The sequence below is a fragment of the Pleuronectes platessa genome, chromosome 21 (genome assembly GCF_947347685.1).
Source record: "Pleuronectes platessa chromosome 21, fPlePla1.1, whole genome shotgun sequence".
Classification (NCBI taxonomy): domain Eukaryota; kingdom Metazoa; phylum Chordata; class Actinopteri; order Pleuronectiformes; family Pleuronectidae; genus Pleuronectes; species Pleuronectes platessa.
In genome coordinates this window covers 8833535-8852174 of record NC_070646.1, presented here as the reverse complement: position 1 = coordinate 8852174, position 18640 = coordinate 8833535, and the positions used below count along the sequence as shown (strand labels likewise).

Sequence of the window (18640 nt, the reverse complement as noted above, 5' to 3'; positions counted from 1 at the left end):
GTGGAGTTTCGTTTTAACCTCATTTTATTAGCAGTCCCAAGAGGCCATGAAAAAAACAAATCAAGGAAAAAAGAAGAAATTAAGATTACAGTCGAGACAATGGGTCAAACTCAGTAAACTTAAAGATGGAACAGAGGGCGACACACACACACCAAATGAACACGAAAGTCAAAGTAAAAGAAAAAAAATTAGATCGGAAAGTGATAAATGAAGAACACGGACATTAATCTCATGGGTAGATTGTGTGTGTGTGTGTTGGCTGATCCCTCTGTTCCTCAGAAGAAATTCACCAGGACCGACCCTGCATTCACTCTCACACTCTCTCTCTCCGTCTCTTGCACACACACACAAACACACACAGATCACAAAGCCAGTCTTTATTTCTCCGGTAAAAGCCATGATTTTAAATTTAGGCCATTTTTGTGACAGGGAAACCAACCATCAACAAACCACAGCTGCTCAGGCAGGTCTTTAAAATTGTTATTTTCTTATTAATTCTGTACAGATTATATATTTTATTTACACACTGAACTCAGTCAGTGCGGAGACAACTCAAAGTTTGCAAACATGAACTCATGTCTGTTTATCAGCCTTCCCTCGGTTTATTTCTGTCGGCATGAAAATGCATTTCTATACATTTTAGGACATCAAAACTCTTCATTACAATGGAGTCTGCCGCACTACATACCATCAACAGACAGTATTATCCTCAGTCAGAGGATTATCCATCGCCGTCATGCTGAGATCAAAACTTCACATCCTCCTTTTTTCCTCTTATTTATTCTTTTGTCCTTTATTCCATCCCTGACCTTTCCAAGTGCTGCATAGACTTAAAACTCTCCCAACAGAATCATGACAGTGATTTGAAATACACATCTGGTTTGCCCGTGAGAAAACGGGGGGGGGGGAGATGTTTCCGCCTTAAAAGAAAACTCAACCGAGGCCGATATCAAACAAATCTGCATTATACCAATTACTGTAATGACTGTTTTCAGCGCACCTTATTTTTCAGTGGATCTGTCGACACAGAGCAGATTATATTCTAAATGCAGGTGAAAACTTGCCAGCTGTTCATATAGGTGATTAAATTCACACTTGAACCACATCGGGAAATAAGAATCGGGCAGTGGTCAACTAATCCTCACATCTGGAAACAAACAAAGATGATGATTGGAGGAGCATGGGGAGGGGGTACTAAGGCCATGATTAAATGGGAGAAGAGACAGAAAGAACAGCATTTAATATGTAATTTCATTATGTCTTGTATGTAGATGTCCATCACTCTATTTGGATTTTAATCATATAAAAAGTGTTTGCTATCTAAGGGTCATTTATGCACCCAAAACAGCCTTTCAGTGCTAATAAGACAACACACCGACTACAGTCAACATCAGCCCCCTCCATCGCTCATTTAATCTGTTGCATACATGTAATTGTTCACTTGTGTATATACATTCCCCTCCCTCTTCACTTATTCTGCTCCTGCTGTTAGGGCAGTAGATTACAGGCAGAGAAATCCTCTATTGACATCACATCCTCCCTCTCTCTCTCCCCCCCCCCACACGCACACGCACACTCACACTCCCTCACATGATGAGATCCGCCAGCTGGTCTGTGGCAAACAGCATTGAGAGCTTTAGTTTGTTAGGCTTAAAAAAAGAAGATGATAAAGCGCTTTCTTTCTTTCATGATGAGTGGTGAACCAGGTGGGTTGGGTCAGCGGTGGTCGGGGGTCATACGGGTGAACAAAGGGAAACTCCGAGGGGGAGGGGGCGCCTAGCTGAGAAGCTGGCGGATCTCCTTGTGCATGTGACACAAGAAGTCCACGTATGACGCTCCCCCGCTGGCGCTCTTGTCCTCGACCAGGAAGTGCCTGAATATCAGCTCGGCTTTGTCTTCCTGTTTCACCACCATCAGCTGAGAGGGACAGATGAGAAGAAGTGTAAGGAAGAGAGGAAGAGCAGGGCATGCAGGTGGAGGGCTGGGAGTCAAACATTCGACTGAGGGAGAGAAAAAGAGAGCACTTGCCTTCATGTATCGTGGTCGCTGTGCCCTGAAGGACTCAATAATTTCTCGGAGTCTCTGAGAGAACGGGTTGTCCAGCTCTGGTAGATTTACCTGAGAGTCGGAGGACAGACATTCAGAGACGTCAGAGCACACTTTAACTAACAAGCTTGAATCAATATCACAGCAGTGCTAATAATCTTCTAATAATTGACAAGAGTTGAAAGTTGTTATAATTTACAAACATCACAAAAATGTCCTCATTAATGGAAAATCAATAATAATTGACGTTAGCTTTTAATTACAATTGGTTTGGAATCAAAACAACAACAAAATATCCCTCTGATAAGATTCTCACCATGCTCGGGTCGATCTGGCTGAAGCTCGGCGTGCCAAAGATGTTCAGCAGCAGCTCCTGCTGAACGCTGGCTCCCACCCACAGGAAGAGGTGGAGCCCCGTCTCCAGGATGTATACTCCTCCCTTCGACAGCCTCTCCTCTGAGTCCCTCACTGCCATCGGCAACGACTCGCTTTCAAGCTTGATCTGGAAAAACAAAAAGATGTAACACTATAAGATGCCATCTGCTGATCAAACTGCTCCGTTTGTGTGTGTGAGATCTCACCAGTGGCAGTAGGCGGGGGTAGAAAAAGACGTGGGTCTCTGAGACGTCCATGCCGCTGATCAGCTGCCTCAGGTAAGCCCGGTCGTCCAACGAGACGTCGGCTCCCGGCAGCAGCACGTCGCTCTTCAGCACGCAGTTCAGATAGACGGGTAACAGCTTCATGCACTCTGGGAGAATCAGCTGGAAAATACACATATACAGATTAAGATTACAGACCAAGGTGCTGCTTCAAATACGTTACGACATGTGACCCTGTGATTAGGAGACCATGAGATTTAGATACTTCTAGGATCTAGGACAAACTTTTCTGATAGGATCCTATCTTTTAAACAAAGTAAACATGATGTCAAGTCCTGAACCAGAAATATTTGTGTGGATCATTCTCGAATTAACACAGCACAAAACTTAAAGCAGAGCAGCAAAGTAGTGAATGTGATGTCAGCGGAATGTGAGGGTGCTGATGGTTTCGTACCTGACCAGCCGATGACGGGCTGGCACAGTTCTTCCGGTAGCAGGCCAGAATCTGGGCACACTGATTGATCAGAGTGTCCCTCACCGCCTTAGTTTGGTTGGTCAGGACGCCCCGGAAAGCTGTCGAACACACAAACATAAACCGAAACAGTCACAAAGAATGAAAAGTATAAAATAAATGTATTACTGTATTGCAATGATCTCTTTAAAAAACAACAAACTAATATATTCATGAAGCTGATTATAATTGGAGAGTAAGACATAAGGGGTGTAACATCTTCCACACGTCTTTATTCTGGTGATTTAGCAAAGCCCTGATTCATATTACAAGGCTGCATATCTATGAAGAACAGCCAGTGTTATACTGTTGCTAACTAGCAGCTCCACGGGATAATCTTATCGGCTTTTAGAAAAAAAAAAAATTCTCATGTATTTCTCCACTTACGCATTGTTCAGACTTTCAGAGTAAAATGCTGAGTGTGTAAAATTCTACTGTACGCTCTCCTCCTCCTCCTCCCTGTTGAGCTCTGTGAGCTGTCCTCACCGTATTTGGAGAAGAAGTTGATGATCGTGTCTGTCTCACAGTTGCGATAGAGGTCAGCCAGCTGAGAGCAACAGTTGACAGCCATGTTATGGACGCGGAGACGCCTTTGTCCACTGCAGCTGGTGTACAGCACGGCACACTGGGGTCAAACAAATGAGGCAGAGGTTTCTTATACGTGAAAAGACTTTGTATTTGTTGTTTCTAGGATATTTAAGTCATTCAGAAGTCAAGAAAATCACTGCTTAAAAACACTGAGGGTCCACTCTTAAATTGCTTATTGATCAAGGGTGTTTATTCATTTGGTGCTTAAATATATGATTGAAAACTCAAAATAAAAAGTTGTTTTTGTCACAAAGACATATATGCATACCTGCATGAGTGCCCCTGTCTCCTCGCTGAGCTTGTCATCGTGTTTGAATTCGACAGTGAAGGCCTTGTCACAGTCCAGGCCTGCCAGCTCCACATCTGTGGTATTACTCATGAAGAAGGAGCCGTAGAAGTCTGTCGCTCTGATACCTGAGGGATAGGGGAGGGCGTGGAGTAAAACAGGGCAGGAGATTGTCACATTTCTTTGAATCTGACTATGTTTTTTCGTTTGGTTTTCAGCTAGGGAGTGACTTACCTGTGCTGGTTCGCACCCTCATGACAGCATCAAAACCTACTAGTTTCTGAACGTCTCGCCTGAGGTCATTCAGGAATCGTTCTTGATCAGATGGAGCCTGGATAAAGAAAACAAAAACACAATGAGAAACGAAAGCCTTCAATTCATCAAAACTCAGTATATCATGAACAGCAGGCACCACTCAAAACCATGGATGAAAAAAGCTGCTGGAGCTTCAGGGTTAAGCCTGAAACATGCTTCTGCGTTTTGACGGGCCCGTAAGCGCAAGAGCCCTTCCGGGTCCCTTACGTGCTTATGTATCCCTCCTTACGTGCTGACGGGTGTCGACCCCCTTTTCTAAAATTTACGGCAAAGCTCCGCAAGCTCACTCAGCCCGCAAGGCTGTGATTGGTCTGCTCTACATCCCTTCTGGAGCTGCATTTCCGGTTTCATGCCCCATAATACAGGCAGAAACAACGGGAGATATAGAAGAATGAATATGGACCAAATAGAAGAGCGTTTGGCAGAAGAGATCCGAAAGTATGTCCACTTGTATAACCCGTCACTGACTGGCGTATCTGTCCGCCTGAAAAAGGCTACAAGGAGCCGCAGTAGCTATGTAAATAAACAATCGATGAAGAAGAAAGAAGGCGTCTCTCAGGTCGTCTTCGACAAAAAGCATTACTCCGCCTAGTGTTCTGGCGCGGAATTGCTTTGTAAGACGCGCAACGGTTGGGGAAGCATGAATGACAACGAGTCTTGCTCCACAGCGGCGTGAAAAGACGCAGACGCAGTCGCAGAAGCATGTTTCAGGCTTTAGACTGAAGGATGGAAGAGAGTGATTTCCACTCACCTGGAAGTAAGTGTATTTGTAGACTGAACCTCCGGTGGAGACGGGAACCACTGCTAACGTGGCAACATCCACAAACTGGTTCGGGAAGAGGAAGAGATCTACGCAGCAGCCCTGGGCCACACACTCCTTAGCGAGGGTGTTGTAGAAGCCGGCCTGGGGCTGAAACAGAGACTGAAGAGGAAGGAGAGTCAGCATGAAGGAAGTGAATAAACAAAACATTCTTCAAAATGCTTTGTTAGGTTGAGTTAAAGCACAACTTGCTTGTGTTTACCTTCTCCTTATCCGTCCCAATCAGCTTCTTGTCTTCTCTGTTCTTTAATTTTCCAGGAGCCTCTGCGATTGGCAGAGAGGTGTGGAATACAAACAGCTTTCCAGCACAATCTGCAGCCTGAGAAAATGACACAGCAACATAGAAATCATGCTCTTTATAAGACAAGTATCATGTATACAGACGTATTAAAAGCAGACCGGTTTGATAGTTTGTTTAATAATTTGAGCTTTTCTAATCCTCAAACTGTAAATGATTTATCAAGCCGTTAAAAGACTTTCCCGGCTCTCCAGAGTGCTTACCTTTAGTGCCTCCAGTCCTGCCTGGATTACAGGTCCAAAGACCGTCTCCGTCTCCCTGGTGTCTGCAAACATCTCTGGGATCTGGTCCAGTAAACTGGAAAACACAAACAGCGTGTGATTAAATCGGATCAATTTGACTGTCCATAGAAACCTTGAGGATTTGTGTCAGTGCTTTGCGTCCCTGCCCACCTCTCAATAACTAGCCGGCTTTCGTTTACGTTGACCAGGAAACCATCGAGCAGGGGAACAAACATGTCCGACACATCCGATACCACCAACATCTGTGGCTGGGCCAGGCTCGCCTTGACATTGTAGAAGTGCAAAACTTTGTTGTAGGTGACAAAACCCACCCGCACCACAGAATCTGTTTCTGGGTTCTCCCTGGACACAGACACAAAGGAGGAGATGGGGAAAAGGTCAACATTTGGTCACAGGGTAGAAATGAGTATAGACTAACATTTATCTAATTTGCTTAAATCATATTTTTCCTTTATCAAAACCTTTCCTATTTCCCCCCCCCTTATATTTTTGATTAATTCATTTCTCTTTATCTCCTCACTCTATTTTCAGTCTTTCATTCTTGCTCTAATTTCCTCATTCCCGCTTTCGATCATTGCAATTCTTCCATCAGCCTTTTCTTCACTGGATAATCCCCATCCCCCCTTTATTTTCTTCCATTATTCTTTCCCTGCTTCTAGCAAATGAGCCTTCCCTCTTCTCGTGTGTTACCTGGGCAGGTAGTCGAGAAGGGTCTTGAGTTCCTGGCAGACGATGTTGACCATGCCGCTCTTCACAGCGTTGTAGGACACATCGATGAGGAAGATGTAGGCTGGCGGCTGAGGGAGCTTATTGTTCTGTTGAGGTCGGGACAAGACAAAGTATGAAGATGCGGGTAAATAACGGTAAAATATAATCACGCTGGAACTTCATTTTTATTCAGTTTAATGGGGTGTCTCAAAGTTACATTTTTATCCAATCAATAAATAGTAATCACTGATTCAATCCCAGAATAAAACCAGCTGCTGAGTTGGATCGCAGAGGCAATTCTATGTTAATCTGAATCCTAAATCATGTCTTATTTCGTCAAGAACACAGCTCTACCATATTAATAAAAACTTTCCACACGATGAAGTGATGCAAAGATATAATAAATATATTACAAAGCCTTTAAATATTCTCATGGCTATATTAAGCCACAACAATATTTAAACAGAACATTTAATATCAGTTGCAGATCAGCCTTGGCCTTTTGTGAGTGCACCATCTCATCAATACCAATATCGATTCCTTACCCATCAAGATAACAAACCGTTTTGTTAGCTTCATTGAATCATTTCCAAACTGACGCCCATTAAATAAAACAGACACCGAGCCAATTTCACTGAGACCACATTGAGCCTACAGGCGCTGCTTTTATCAAATAATTGGATAACAACTGACTACACTTCTAATTAATGTAGACCAATCTATGCTGATATTTCCTCTGCGGTTATTGTTATTCCCGATGTTTTCATTCATTATAGTTTCATGCGTAACCGTTGTAAAATTTCTGAAACAAGCTTCTATTCCAAAGATTTACGTCTGCAGATCCTTGAGAAAACAATCCATTGTGAATGCTATACCTTGGTACCAGGTCTTACCTTACAGTAGTCGACAGTGGCCAGGAACTCGTAGCTGCCCAGCGAAAGCTCCGGCCTGTCATAGCAGTCCACCCTCTTACCAGTGTGGTCCAGATGCTGGAAGTAATGTTGAGGCACTATGGGAAAACAGTGGATAAAGGATAAACAAAGCATATAAATACTCTAGCAATTATAAAGACATGTATTTCTTATTTATTAACTGCCCAATTAAATGAACACAAACTCACCCTCTGTGACACAGCTGCAAAACCCACACTGGAAGCGGCGCCCGCCCTCTATGAACTGCATGTATGGACACATGTAGGCCTTGCAGCGGTTGCAGCGGATTGGACCACCCTCGCCATGGTCCACCAGGTACGGTGGGGTCTGTGCAAAAGAGGTTCATTGAAAAAGAGTCAGAGAATCATTATAAAGCAAAGATAGTGATTTCATCTAAAAACCTTTTATGGACAGAATTACTGAAACCATTACGATTTAAAATTTACGACCTCTCTTCCCTGCAGATGTTTTTCCTGCCAAAATGACGTAATATTAAACTACTCCAGTCTAGATACTGATGACAAATGCATGAAACAAGGTCATGCAGCCACTCCCAGCTCTACGATTTTGAGACGGATTATCCCACTGACATCACGGGTGTGTCGTGATAATAATTACTTATCGGGCATTGCCCTGAAAACTAATCTTTTTTGAAAATAAGCTCAGAGTAAAAGCTGTATAACTGTTACGGAAATCTCAGTAGAAGATAGAGTTGCATTGGAATGGAATACACAGGGAGAGATACAGAGGGAGTTCACTGATAATCAGAATACAACTACAATCTATCCCAGATACCCCAAGGATTTGTGACAAGGTAAATCTGGACAGAATTAATCATAATATTACAATATTTCACAATTGTCAACAAAGTCTTTCATATTCTGCAACCTGCTTGACTTTAAATAATGCATTTTTCTTTTTTAGTTTCTGATAGCGTTCCAATGGACTCACTTCTTCTCTTATCATGCAATAACATGTAGTCACATTTCAAATAAAGTCCTATTTAACAGGACTGCATCTACAATACTAGAGAGACGAGAGCGTGGAAGGAAGAAGGGTCTCACCTCATCTGGTGGCAGTGTGGCGAGGGGCTTGATGACGGCGGCCAGGGGCACTTGAGACTGCTTGGCCATATCGGCTGTGCAAGGCATGTTGTACGCTGTACAGCGAATAAACCTGGGACTGGCATTCCCTGGACACAGACACAATTCTTCAATCAATATCACAAAAAATACATGGCAACCTGTTTTGACTTGTAACTAAATGAAGAAATTAGAGGACCTGTGTGAATGAATAACACTTCCTCAAGAATTGGATAAATTAAAGGGGTTAGTATGTCTTAAAAGAAAGTAGAAGCTACCTTGGTCTTTGACCTGAAAGTTGGTGGTGACCAGCGGTGGGGCCTGACCTCTGACCCCTGTAGTGAATGGCTCAGTGCTCTTAGCCCTGTCATCCTCTATTACCTGGATCTGAAAGGGAGAGAGGGGAAACAAGGTTTCTAAATCCATAATCGTTCACACCATAAAAACACATGTATGTTCACATAACACTGCCCCCGGGACTACCAAAGTTTAAAAGAGGAACACTTATTCATTCAGGAGAGAACTTTCACACAACCCAGACACATACACATACAGCTAATAACAACACAATGAAATAAGTCAACATCTGTGGACAAAAAATGCATAGTCAAGCCATGACAAAGATGACATGTGGTACAGATTCATGCTGAAGCAGCTGGTATAGAGCAACAAATATGATAAAAACAGATCCAAAAGACATCCCCTAGGGAAAAGGTCAGGATGTATCAAGGCATGCCATTAATCCAAGGAATTGTGGGTAAATCAAAAGACTACAGGCCAGCATGCAGGGCATGGAAACAGATTAGGGGGGGATTGGGGGTGGGGGGCAGGCTGAGCTGCATAAATTACAAACTGCAAAAAACTAAAGTAGAAATAATATATCAAAGTTAAGATTACAAGAGTGTCAACTGCATCGTCTAACTCTCGGTTAAAGAAAGGAAATAATTTAAATTCCATTAAAATATTTTTTTCATTTACAGTAAATATTTTATCTCCTGTCGGAGTATATTTACACAAATAAGCAGGTTTCACAGAAGAATTAACCTAACAAACAACAAGTCTATATTGTTCTTATTTCTGACAGTAGCCATCTCCGACTGAGGGGTTTGGAAGAAAAGAATAAGAGGTGAGAGATGCAGGTTAGTGCAAGCGAGAAGAGGCGACAGGGATGTAGCAGCGGTACATGGCGGGCACACACACAGGAAACTTACTGGGCTGGGGATAGCGTCTGGATCTATTCTATGTCTTGATTTCTGCACAGCCGGCATGTCAGACGCTTGCTTTACATTCAAAAGTTTGTCCAGCAAATTGTGCGAAAACAGGACAAAATAAAAAAATAAATACAGAGAGTGAAAAGTTTTTAAAAAAAGATTTGAGAAGAGAAATCTCAGTGATACTGCACTGAGCAGCAAGCAGCACTGTGGTTATTCAAACAGATACTGGTCAGTAGTGTTGATTATAGATTAGTGGGCTTCATGACAGTCAAGTGCATGTAAATATAAGTTAATATACTGGTAGTCTATCTGACACACATGCTGAGCAGCTCTACAGGTAGGAAGACTACAGAAGATCACAAACAAAGAGAAAATACTACTGTTAGACTCTGTGCTGCTACAGCTTGGCAGTACTCAGAGCAAAGGGGGAAATATATATATATATATATATATAAAATTATGTATATATATATATATATTGTGAAAGTTAGAGGAGAATGTGACTATCTGGGATGGGTGAACACATTTTTATTTATTAGATTATTTATTATTTTTGGTATTGAACTATGATAGACATTCACAACACATTACATTTTAGTAACTAGTTATGTGACATAATACTAATTACAAATCCTGTTCAATGTAAGGATGATATAGAATAATACTTATAATTACTGCCCAGCCCTGCATGGTTAATGCAAAGTCATATACACACAGTTGCCACTTTGTTAGGTACGCCTGTACAGTCGAACCCAAAGTGTCAACAGCAGGCGTTAAAGCTGTGTTCGGGCTCTGTTGTAGTCGACCTGAGATGATCCACTTGTGGTCAAGCTTCTTCGTATGTGTGGGCATCTTATGGGCGTCTCTTGATTAGGTTTACAGAGTTTGGCTTTTGTTTATCAGAAATGTGTTAATTAAATTATATATTAATTACTAAGATCATAGCTGGTTGTGTGGTCTCACTGGACAATATTAGACTGATGTGTTTCTATTTTTATCTCTTTAGACACATGAGGGAGGCAGAATGTTATAAATAGATCCTCTGAATATGATGGATTACAGCAAAACACCACCACTGACCTCATTGTTAATTTGAATCAACACCTCAATGAAGGAGTCAAACCCTGAACATGAAACGCATCATAAAAAGGATCTATGACACATTCGATTGCGTTGAACTGTATAGGTGTATCTAAAAACATGGTCACTGAGTGAACATGTCGTGCTGCATAGTCATCTTTCCTCACAACAACCCTGTCTCAAAAGATTGTGTGATAAACAAATAGTAATACCACAACAAGTCGGTATGTGTCATAAATGAAGAACTCTGTAAATGTGTTTGTCTGCTCACCGGGCTAGGAATGGAATCTGGGTCAAGTCTTTTCTGTGCAGCTGGAGCAGGAGCAGGAGCTGGTGCTGGTGGAGGGGCTCCATAGTTTGGTTGCCCAGGATAAGGGCCTGCATAGCCAGGCTGAGGGCCTCTCACCTGCCCAAAAGCACCTTAAGAAGAAAAAGAAAAACGCTTAGCAATGGGAAAAAAAGTGACGTAACAAGTATTAGCTTATAGTAAGCTACAGTCTCCTCACCATTCTGCTGAGGAGGGTATCCACCCTGCATACCAGGCTGAGATGGAGGCTGCTGCAGGGGCCCAGGAGGGCACGGCTGGCCCTGTGGTCCTGGAGGCAGGTGGTTGCTTTGAGCCATGGAAGTTGGAGGCATCTGAACTCTGGGAGGAGACGGTCCTGAGTGATAAGGTGATGGCTGGGATGGAGGGGGTTGCTGTTGAGGTGGCATGGGGCCTGGGTATTGGCCGGGGGGAGCGGAGGTGGGAGGGGGACCAGGGGGAGGAAAATGTCCTGGTTGAGAGGAAGGAGGGGGTGCCCTGGGTTGGTAGGAGCCCTGGCCAGGGGGAGGCGGACCAGAGATGAAGGCAGGCTGGCTAGAAGGTGGGGGTGCTGAAGAGAAGGGGGGCTGGGTTGGGGGGAAGGACTGCTGTGGTGGGGACACTGGAGGAGCAGGACCTTGGCTTGGTGGAGGCACGGGACCTGAGAAGGAAGAGGGAGGGAAGTTTTGTTGAGAGGAAGGAGGGGGCTGTGCAGAGGAGGTGAACGGCTGTTGAGAGGCAGGAGGAACAGAAGAGTTGAATGGTTGTTGAGAAGGGGGCATTGGGCCTCCGTAGTATTGCTGAGAAGTTGCAGGTCCTCTGGGAGTTGGCAGCTGGGTGGGAGCCGAGGACGCCGGTGGAGGGGCTTGTTTGTAGGCGGGCGAAGGTGCGGCAGAATAGGCGGTACTGAGTGGAAGCTGGGAGGAGTGAGGTGGAACTGGCGAAAGAGAGCAAAAGAGACAGTGTGTTTGTGAGGGACTACATGTATTTACAATAATAATTTTCAGGTTTCTATTGAGGTATGTCCACAGCAAAGACCAACTCATATTTAAATCAACATTCCAGTCAAGTATAAAGCCACCCAAATTTACCATATCCTGGCCCTGCTGGGGTTGGCGGTCCAGAGTTGATCTGCATCCCAGTCATCTGGTTGGTGACCTGATGCATTGTGGGTTGAGACCCATGGTGTTGAGGATAGCTGGATTGCGACCCTGTCATGTTCACAGCTCCCTGGCTGTACGGCTGAGATACAGGAGTCCTAGAAAAACAAAACTCATTGAAGTCACATTTCTACTCAACAGTAGCCAAAACCTTTAGGCCCAAGAACCTTAATAAAAAGTGATTCCAAAAATATTACGTGTGGGAACATTGTAGTGACAGGAACAATCTATAAACATGTAACTACCTGTTTGGTGCTTGTGTCATAGGTTGGGGTCCATTTGGCATGTCCCCTTGACTGTGACTGTACTGATTATATTGTTGAGGCGCTGAGACTGGCGGGGCTCCAGATGTGGGAGGACCCCTGGCAGGACCTGAAAAGCAGAGACAAGCTATTAAACACAAAGACCTTCAAAAGCAGAAACCGGTTGCAAACAATCCTGGATCCGTTCTGATTAAAATCTTTCTGCTGTGACGAGATTAGTGGCTATAGGAAACAACATTTATTATTTTCCACACTTTCCCAACAGTTAGGAGCATAGACAACAAATTGATACAAGGACATTTACAGGGATGTTTCTCGTTAGTCAGAAATAAACTAAGTGAACTCTTTCAGATAGATCTCAGGAGCATTCATGTGAGGATTGTCCATCACGCAGGAGGCAGGACATAATATCTAAATTCCAATTCGGGGATCACTTGTTTTTGTTTATAGCACAGCAACCCCTGCGTTAGCCTGTATCACCAAAAGCTTGAATCTGGTCTTTCCAAGTTGACATCTTCATGCCTTCTACGTGTATGGTTCACAGTTTTTACTAGGGGGATGTAAGCAGAGACTGTTTTTGAATTGGAACATCTCTCTAACATGGAAATCTTTTTCTTGTTACCTCAAAACTTAAGTAATAAAAAGTTTAGTAATAATCAGCCATTAATTATAATAGTCTCAGGACATGGTGGCAGGAATAATGGCTGTAGCTGCAGGGAGGACTTGATGATTTCAGAACATGTGGAGTGTGAAATGAGCAAGAAAAACACAGGAGGCAGTTACCTAAGTCAAGAGGAGAGGAGAGGTCAGAGACTGGGGTGGCTGCCACAGCCTTAGAGGGAAAGCTTGTGAAAGGAGAATAATCTGAAATAGAAGAAAATAGGGGGAAGAGGGCGCAGACACAGAGATGTAGGGAAGAGCGTAAAGCAACAGTAAGGAATGAGAGGGCATTTGATATTTAGATTAGTATGCACAGCATCCGTGCTTTTCTCACACATACATGGTCAACTACATGGCGGGAAGCAAGGTAATTGGTTCTGAGGATGCTTGCAGAGCATCACAGTTTACCTGAGCTATTTTCAGACGTGAACTCGAGGTAAAATCAGGACAATTGGCTAAGGTGTTTACCCAGAGTTTGCCTTTTACACATGCACAACACAGCGGCAGGTATTGAGCCTGCTGCGGAGATGACGTGACTATGTTTACAGCACTCCGACACGTCATCTGCTCTTATCGCCACAAACTGTCTTGACATCTTTGTCGGTGTCGTCTAGGTGTCTGACTCTACTTTTTCACCGGAAGACATGTTTTCCTGCAATTCCAGCTGGATTTCTACTGACTTTACACCAGGTGGCCAGGCAGATCAAATCCGTAGAAACTGCGAGTGAGCATCGAACTCGAACATTTGCGCTCACAACTGCACCTCATCCGCAGAAAATACGGAGTAGCTGCGGAGTCCAGTGCATGTCTGAAAGCAGCTCTGGTGTCACTCTCTTTCACTCAGATGCATACTTGCTCAGAAGCTGCATTTTACCTTGTGGTTGAGCCCCAGGCTGGTAGGCTGAAGCAGGGCCATTGTAGGGTGCGTACGGGACAGGATATCCCGCATCCAGGGGAGCGTAGCCAGGAGGGTTGTAGCCAGGCTGGGGTTGGCCGTACGGAGAGGCCATTGGAGTGTGCTGGTTTACATTCATCCTCCTCAGTTCATCCCTAAATCTGGAAAGATTGTAAAACAGTTGTAAAAAGACTTGTCACCAGTATTGGATAAACTCACTTAACCTGTTTCCAAGATGGAAACTGAGATTTCACTGCTGAGACTACTGTGAAAGTAGATTATGATGTTTTCATGATTTGCTAATAGAAATTTCCATTTATATGTTACAGGGCAGAGTCTGACTCTGACTTATGTCAACATACAACCAGTACATAAAGCTTTACACAACCCCGGGGCATGCCTCATAAAGCGGTTGGTAACTGCTGGATGTCAATGTCATAATGCAAAGAAAACTCAAATAGGAATGTATTTAAATGAGTCTATTTTTAACTGCAAAGTCTTATTGAAGTGATGAGTTGTCTAGTTTAGCTGAAAGGTCCTTGAGCTGTGCTATTGTCAGATCTCTGTGAGGAAAGATTTGGAGGCAGTTGTGAGAAGACGGGACAGTCGCACACTGAGCAGTGAATCACGCACCTGAACTAACAAACAAAAAATGTACAGCTACACAGCTCTCAGCTCTCAAGGTCTCCAGTCAGTAACACATCACACTTCGTTATGACGTTACCATTTCCTGGTTGAGTGACAACACCTTTATTGGCTTTTTGTGTCACACCCACGGATTGCTCCTGGCCACTTAACAATTCACTTAATACACAAGCTGACCAAACTTACTGTTGACACAAGTCACTTCAGCCAAAAATGTACAGCAAACAATCCACTAGACATGTGATATTGGCTCAGTGAAATCAAAAGCCTGATATGATGGTGACACTCTACTGGACTCACGCATCTGCCTGAGATAAATGTTTAACAGTGAAGTTATGACAGGCCCCCAGTGAGTGGCTCGACTTACAGGCTTGATCAGTCCTTCCTCATCACATGTCAAGTGTGAGCTTCGCTAACAGACACACAAGAGTGGAGTTATGTATTCACTGAGGCTGGTGGAGAGTGGCCTCACCTGTATGACAGGGTGATGAGTATCAGCTAACAGACAAACACGGGCTAAACGAGCGGGGCCTTTGAATAATTCAGCAGAGCAGGTGCCACAACTAGAAATACAATCGCTGGAGCCTCACAGCTATTTAGTACGTAGGGCCTGTTGAGTGACCCACATCTGCTCTCCCTGGCCGGGTTGCACCATCACGGAAACCGGCTGGCTGGTTCGGAAACCCCGAAAGACACAAACACACCCAAGATTAACAAATAAAGACCACACGCTCAGTGGGAGTTAAGTGTGACAACAATACAAAAGCTAGAGAGCCCAGCTACAAGCTAACAGGAGCCATCTCAGTGCCGCATTAGCATTAGCTCACTGGTTAGCCGACATTTAGCAACACAACATGTCAAGCAATAAACCCTAAACACAACCCGGTGTAACGCGAGGTGTGGCTCACAGGCGCTGGTGTAAAAACAGCTTTCGTTTAATACACTTTACGGTGGTGAGGGTTTGGTTCGCTGGCTGACGCTGGCAGCCGGTCAACCTGAAACACGATGACAGCACTGAGCGGCTGAATCAGCTGTGGCCGGGGATAGTCATAACCGGACCTAGCAGCATTTAGCCTAGCAGCTAAGCTAGAAGAAGCTCCAGGTACTCTGATGGGCGATGCTAGCCGTCCGTTAGCATTAGCTAGCATGAGCTAACCGCAACAGAATCCCAAGCTCCGCCGTCAGTAGTCCGAGCCGGACGGGGTAATGAGCCTCATTAATCGGCCTCGAACCGAAACCTACCCCCGAAGTGTTGTGAATAGTAAAGGCTATCCTCTGTCCGGGGCGAGCTGAGAAACCCGGCGGCCGACAAACTCGGAGGCAGACGTCGTCCCGGGCTGTTCGTCACTAATCCCGTCTCTCCTCGGTGTCAGGAGCGGACATTCAGCGGAACTGCTGCAGCGCTGTGCCACGTCCACATCCGGACACCGTAGGGGGACTTCCTCTGTGTTCACCTCTGCTGCACCGGAGCAAAATACAAATGAAGATCCTGGATCACAAATCACTTAATAGACTGTCAGGAGTGGACGAGAGGGAGGGAAAAAAAAAGTAATGAAATAATACTTTTAAAATATATATATGCTCTCATATATACATATACATATATTAAAAGTATTAAAATACTAAATAAATAAAATAAAATTAAATTAAATGAAATATATAAAAAAATAAAAATAAGTTTAAATTAAATACAATTATTTTAAATTAAATGAAATATAAAAACAATTACATTTAATTTTAAAAAAAAGGGAAAAAAAAGAAAAAAACAAAAACTGCGGTGCGCACATCCTGCGCAGAAGCCCATTGCGCACATCCTGCGCAGAAGCCTACTGCGCACCTCATGCGCAGAAGCCCATTGCGCACATCCTGCGCAGAAGTCTACTGCGCACATCCTGCGCAGAAGCCCATTGCGCAGGAATTGCGCGCGCAGTTTTTTTTAATTTTGAATTTAATTTAATTTAAATTAAATATTTCTGTTTTATATACATTTAATTTAAATTTAAATTTACATAGTGTAAGATATTTTGTAAATGTTAAGAGGTCAGTATATTGCCAGCATAATGATGAGTATGAGAGGGATTCGGACTCGGGCCCTCCGTGTTGAAGGTCATCGCGCTACCGACTAGGCCATAAGGCCTGCTAATGCTCATAAGGAACTGAGTGAACAAAGAAGATGGACAAATTATCGTGTGCGTGCGTGTCAGTCTATGCTGCTTTTAATACACAATTAAGAGAAAATATTTTCTACTTTACTACATATATTTGACAACCTTACTTAAAAGTTACTGATATTTTTGGATTTTAGATACCGGATGATTTAACATGCTTTTAAAACCTATCGTTAGAGACTAACCCAGTAGTTTCCATGTGATGTCCTGAGGCTGACCCCTGCTGGCTGCTGGGTTCCTCTGCTGCTCCTGCTTGGTTTGTGCAGATTGTGATCTGAAGTTCTGAACTAAAGTTGTTCATAAAAGAAAATCGTATTTATACCCTAAACATAATATAAAAGCCCTATAGACTAAGTAGCAGGGGAAAATTAGCTTTTAATAAATTAATTGATAAGTCGACCAACAGAAAATTACCGGTCAACTATTTAGATATTCTAGAAACATTACATTCTAATTTTAATTTACGATTTTCTCAGGATTTTTTAAGGCGAATTTTTAAGTATAATACGAAGTAAAAACATGTTGACAGTCTAAGCGTAATTTCCTAAGGTTGTCACAGTTGTGAAATTGATTATGTTTTTTTTATGGTCACAGCACATTCCATTTTTTAAGGGTCAAAACTGGGGCGAGTGGGGCCAAGACTCATGAAACCTTGAGCCAAAATCTTTTTGCTCAAATTTAAAATTATTCCAATATGCTTTTCATCGCAAATCTGGCACAATTCTGATACTGGGCCAAGTCATACCCTATGTGGGAGCCTGGCCTTGCAAGAGTAAACAGTGGGTACACAAACCGGAAAAAGAACAGTCAGAAGCAGGGGTTGTGGTGAGTATAACATAGGAGGTTTATTCATAAATTGAGGGGAAAAGGGAGGAGGGCGCACAAAGGTTGGCAGTTGGCATCTGGGGCTCCGTCGGGCTCTTCCTGATCCAACGAGAGATAGATCCAGCGAGAGAGAGAGAGAGACAGCAATTATTCCTCTTCTTACGACAAACAAGCTGGCCTCTTACCCTGAGACGGTCTGGCAAAAGCGTCTGGGTCTCACTCCTCTCAAGCTCCTTTGTTTGAGGTTTTAAGATGGCTCCTGATTGCCAGGCTGATTCACTCTACCTGTGAGGGTCAATCAGAGCCACCTGGGAGGGGAGGAGTTCCCTATGAGGATCCTCTGGAGTAGTACCGCCCATCCAACACCATGCCCCTTGATGTCCTCTGTCTGGCTGTCCTCAGCCATGTGGGGCACTGCTCACCGGCTGGGCCCTCACATAATACCCAGCCTTCTAGCCTTTTTTCTGCAAAGTCAGAGATGTGAAAGCTGATGCACAGCAGAGTCAGTTTTTGTCATCTTGTAGAAAGGCTTGCTCAGAAATTATTTCTTCCTCGGCCACTGGAGCACATCTCCTTCTCTAAAGCTGTTAAATGCACAGACAGTAAACCATCTGAAATTCTTAAAATACTTCCTCGCAGCTCCTCGCTCTCTGTGCTCTAAGGTTGGGGGGTATTGTGGGTAGACAAAGACAAATATGTGAGTCCTGGCTCGCTGAGCTGAGGGTCAAAGAGGGAGTGGTGCTGGTGGTTATTTTGGGAGGGGATATCAGCAAGCATCCCCTCCTGTAGAGTGACATGGCAAGTGTTCACTACACACACACACACACACACACACACTTTTGCCCCTTCTGGCCCTTCTGAGTGCCCACCCTCCGGCACAGCATTCCAGGTGAAAGCCAGCCACCCCCCTGCGTCTGGTCATGGGTGGAGTGATTCTCCTTGGTCACAGAGGGACAGAAGCCTCACTCATTGATACGCGCAGACTTTGAGGAACTGAAG

At 43.9% G+C, this 18640-nt stretch overlaps 1 protein-coding gene across 4 annotated transcripts; it reads right to left on the bottom strand.

Moving 5' to 3' along the window:
• Positions 1-6: 6 nt before the first annotated feature.
• sec24c (SEC24 homolog C, COPII coat complex component) lies at positions 7-16116 on the bottom strand. 4 transcript variants are annotated; one of them, XM_053413260.1, is made up of 25 exons: positions 15891-16116; positions 13983-14164; positions 13232-13312; positions 12431-12557; positions 12117-12283; positions 11228-11962; positions 10993-11141; positions 9639-9707; positions 8706-8814; positions 8410-8537; positions 7534-7672; positions 7307-7422; positions 6396-6520; positions 5856-6047; positions 5667-5760; positions 5368-5484; positions 5097-5267; positions 4265-4361; positions 4013-4158; positions 3643-3781; positions 3100-3218; positions 2628-2807; positions 2363-2548; positions 2029-2118; positions 7-1917 (listed from the first exon to the last, which is right to left on the bottom strand). In XM_053413260.1, exons 2-25 carry the CDS (start codon positions 14140-14142, stop codon positions 1777-1779), a joined length of 3777 nt encoding a protein of 1258 aa, XP_053269235.1. In that variant the 5' UTR covers positions 14143-14164; positions 15891-16116; the 3' UTR covers positions 7-1776. The 4 variants fall into 4 exon arrangements, with proteins under 4 accessions (XP_053269235.1, XP_053269236.1, XP_053269237.1 ...); XM_053413261.1 differs by lacking the exon at positions 9639-9707 and having other exon boundaries at positions 15891-16115; XM_053413262.1 differs by lacking the exon at positions 13232-13312 and having other exon boundaries at positions 15891-16115.
• Positions 16117-18640: the final 2524 nt, after the last annotated feature.

Excerpts from the sequence above, each read along its gene's own strand:
- sec24c (XM_053413260.1), bottom strand. The coding sequence starts at position 14,142 with ATGAATGTAAACCAGCACACTCCAATGGCCTCTCCGTACGGCCAACCC. Across the intron at positions 4,159-4,264 it reads GAGGGTGCGAACCAGCACAG|GTATCAGAGCGACAGACTTC; the intron begins GTAAGTCACTCC and ends CCTATCCCTCAG. Across the intron at positions 2,549-2,627 it reads ACCCCCGCCTACTGCCACTG|ATCAAGCTTGAAAGCGAGTC; the intron begins GTGAGATCTCAC and ends TTGTTTTTCCAG.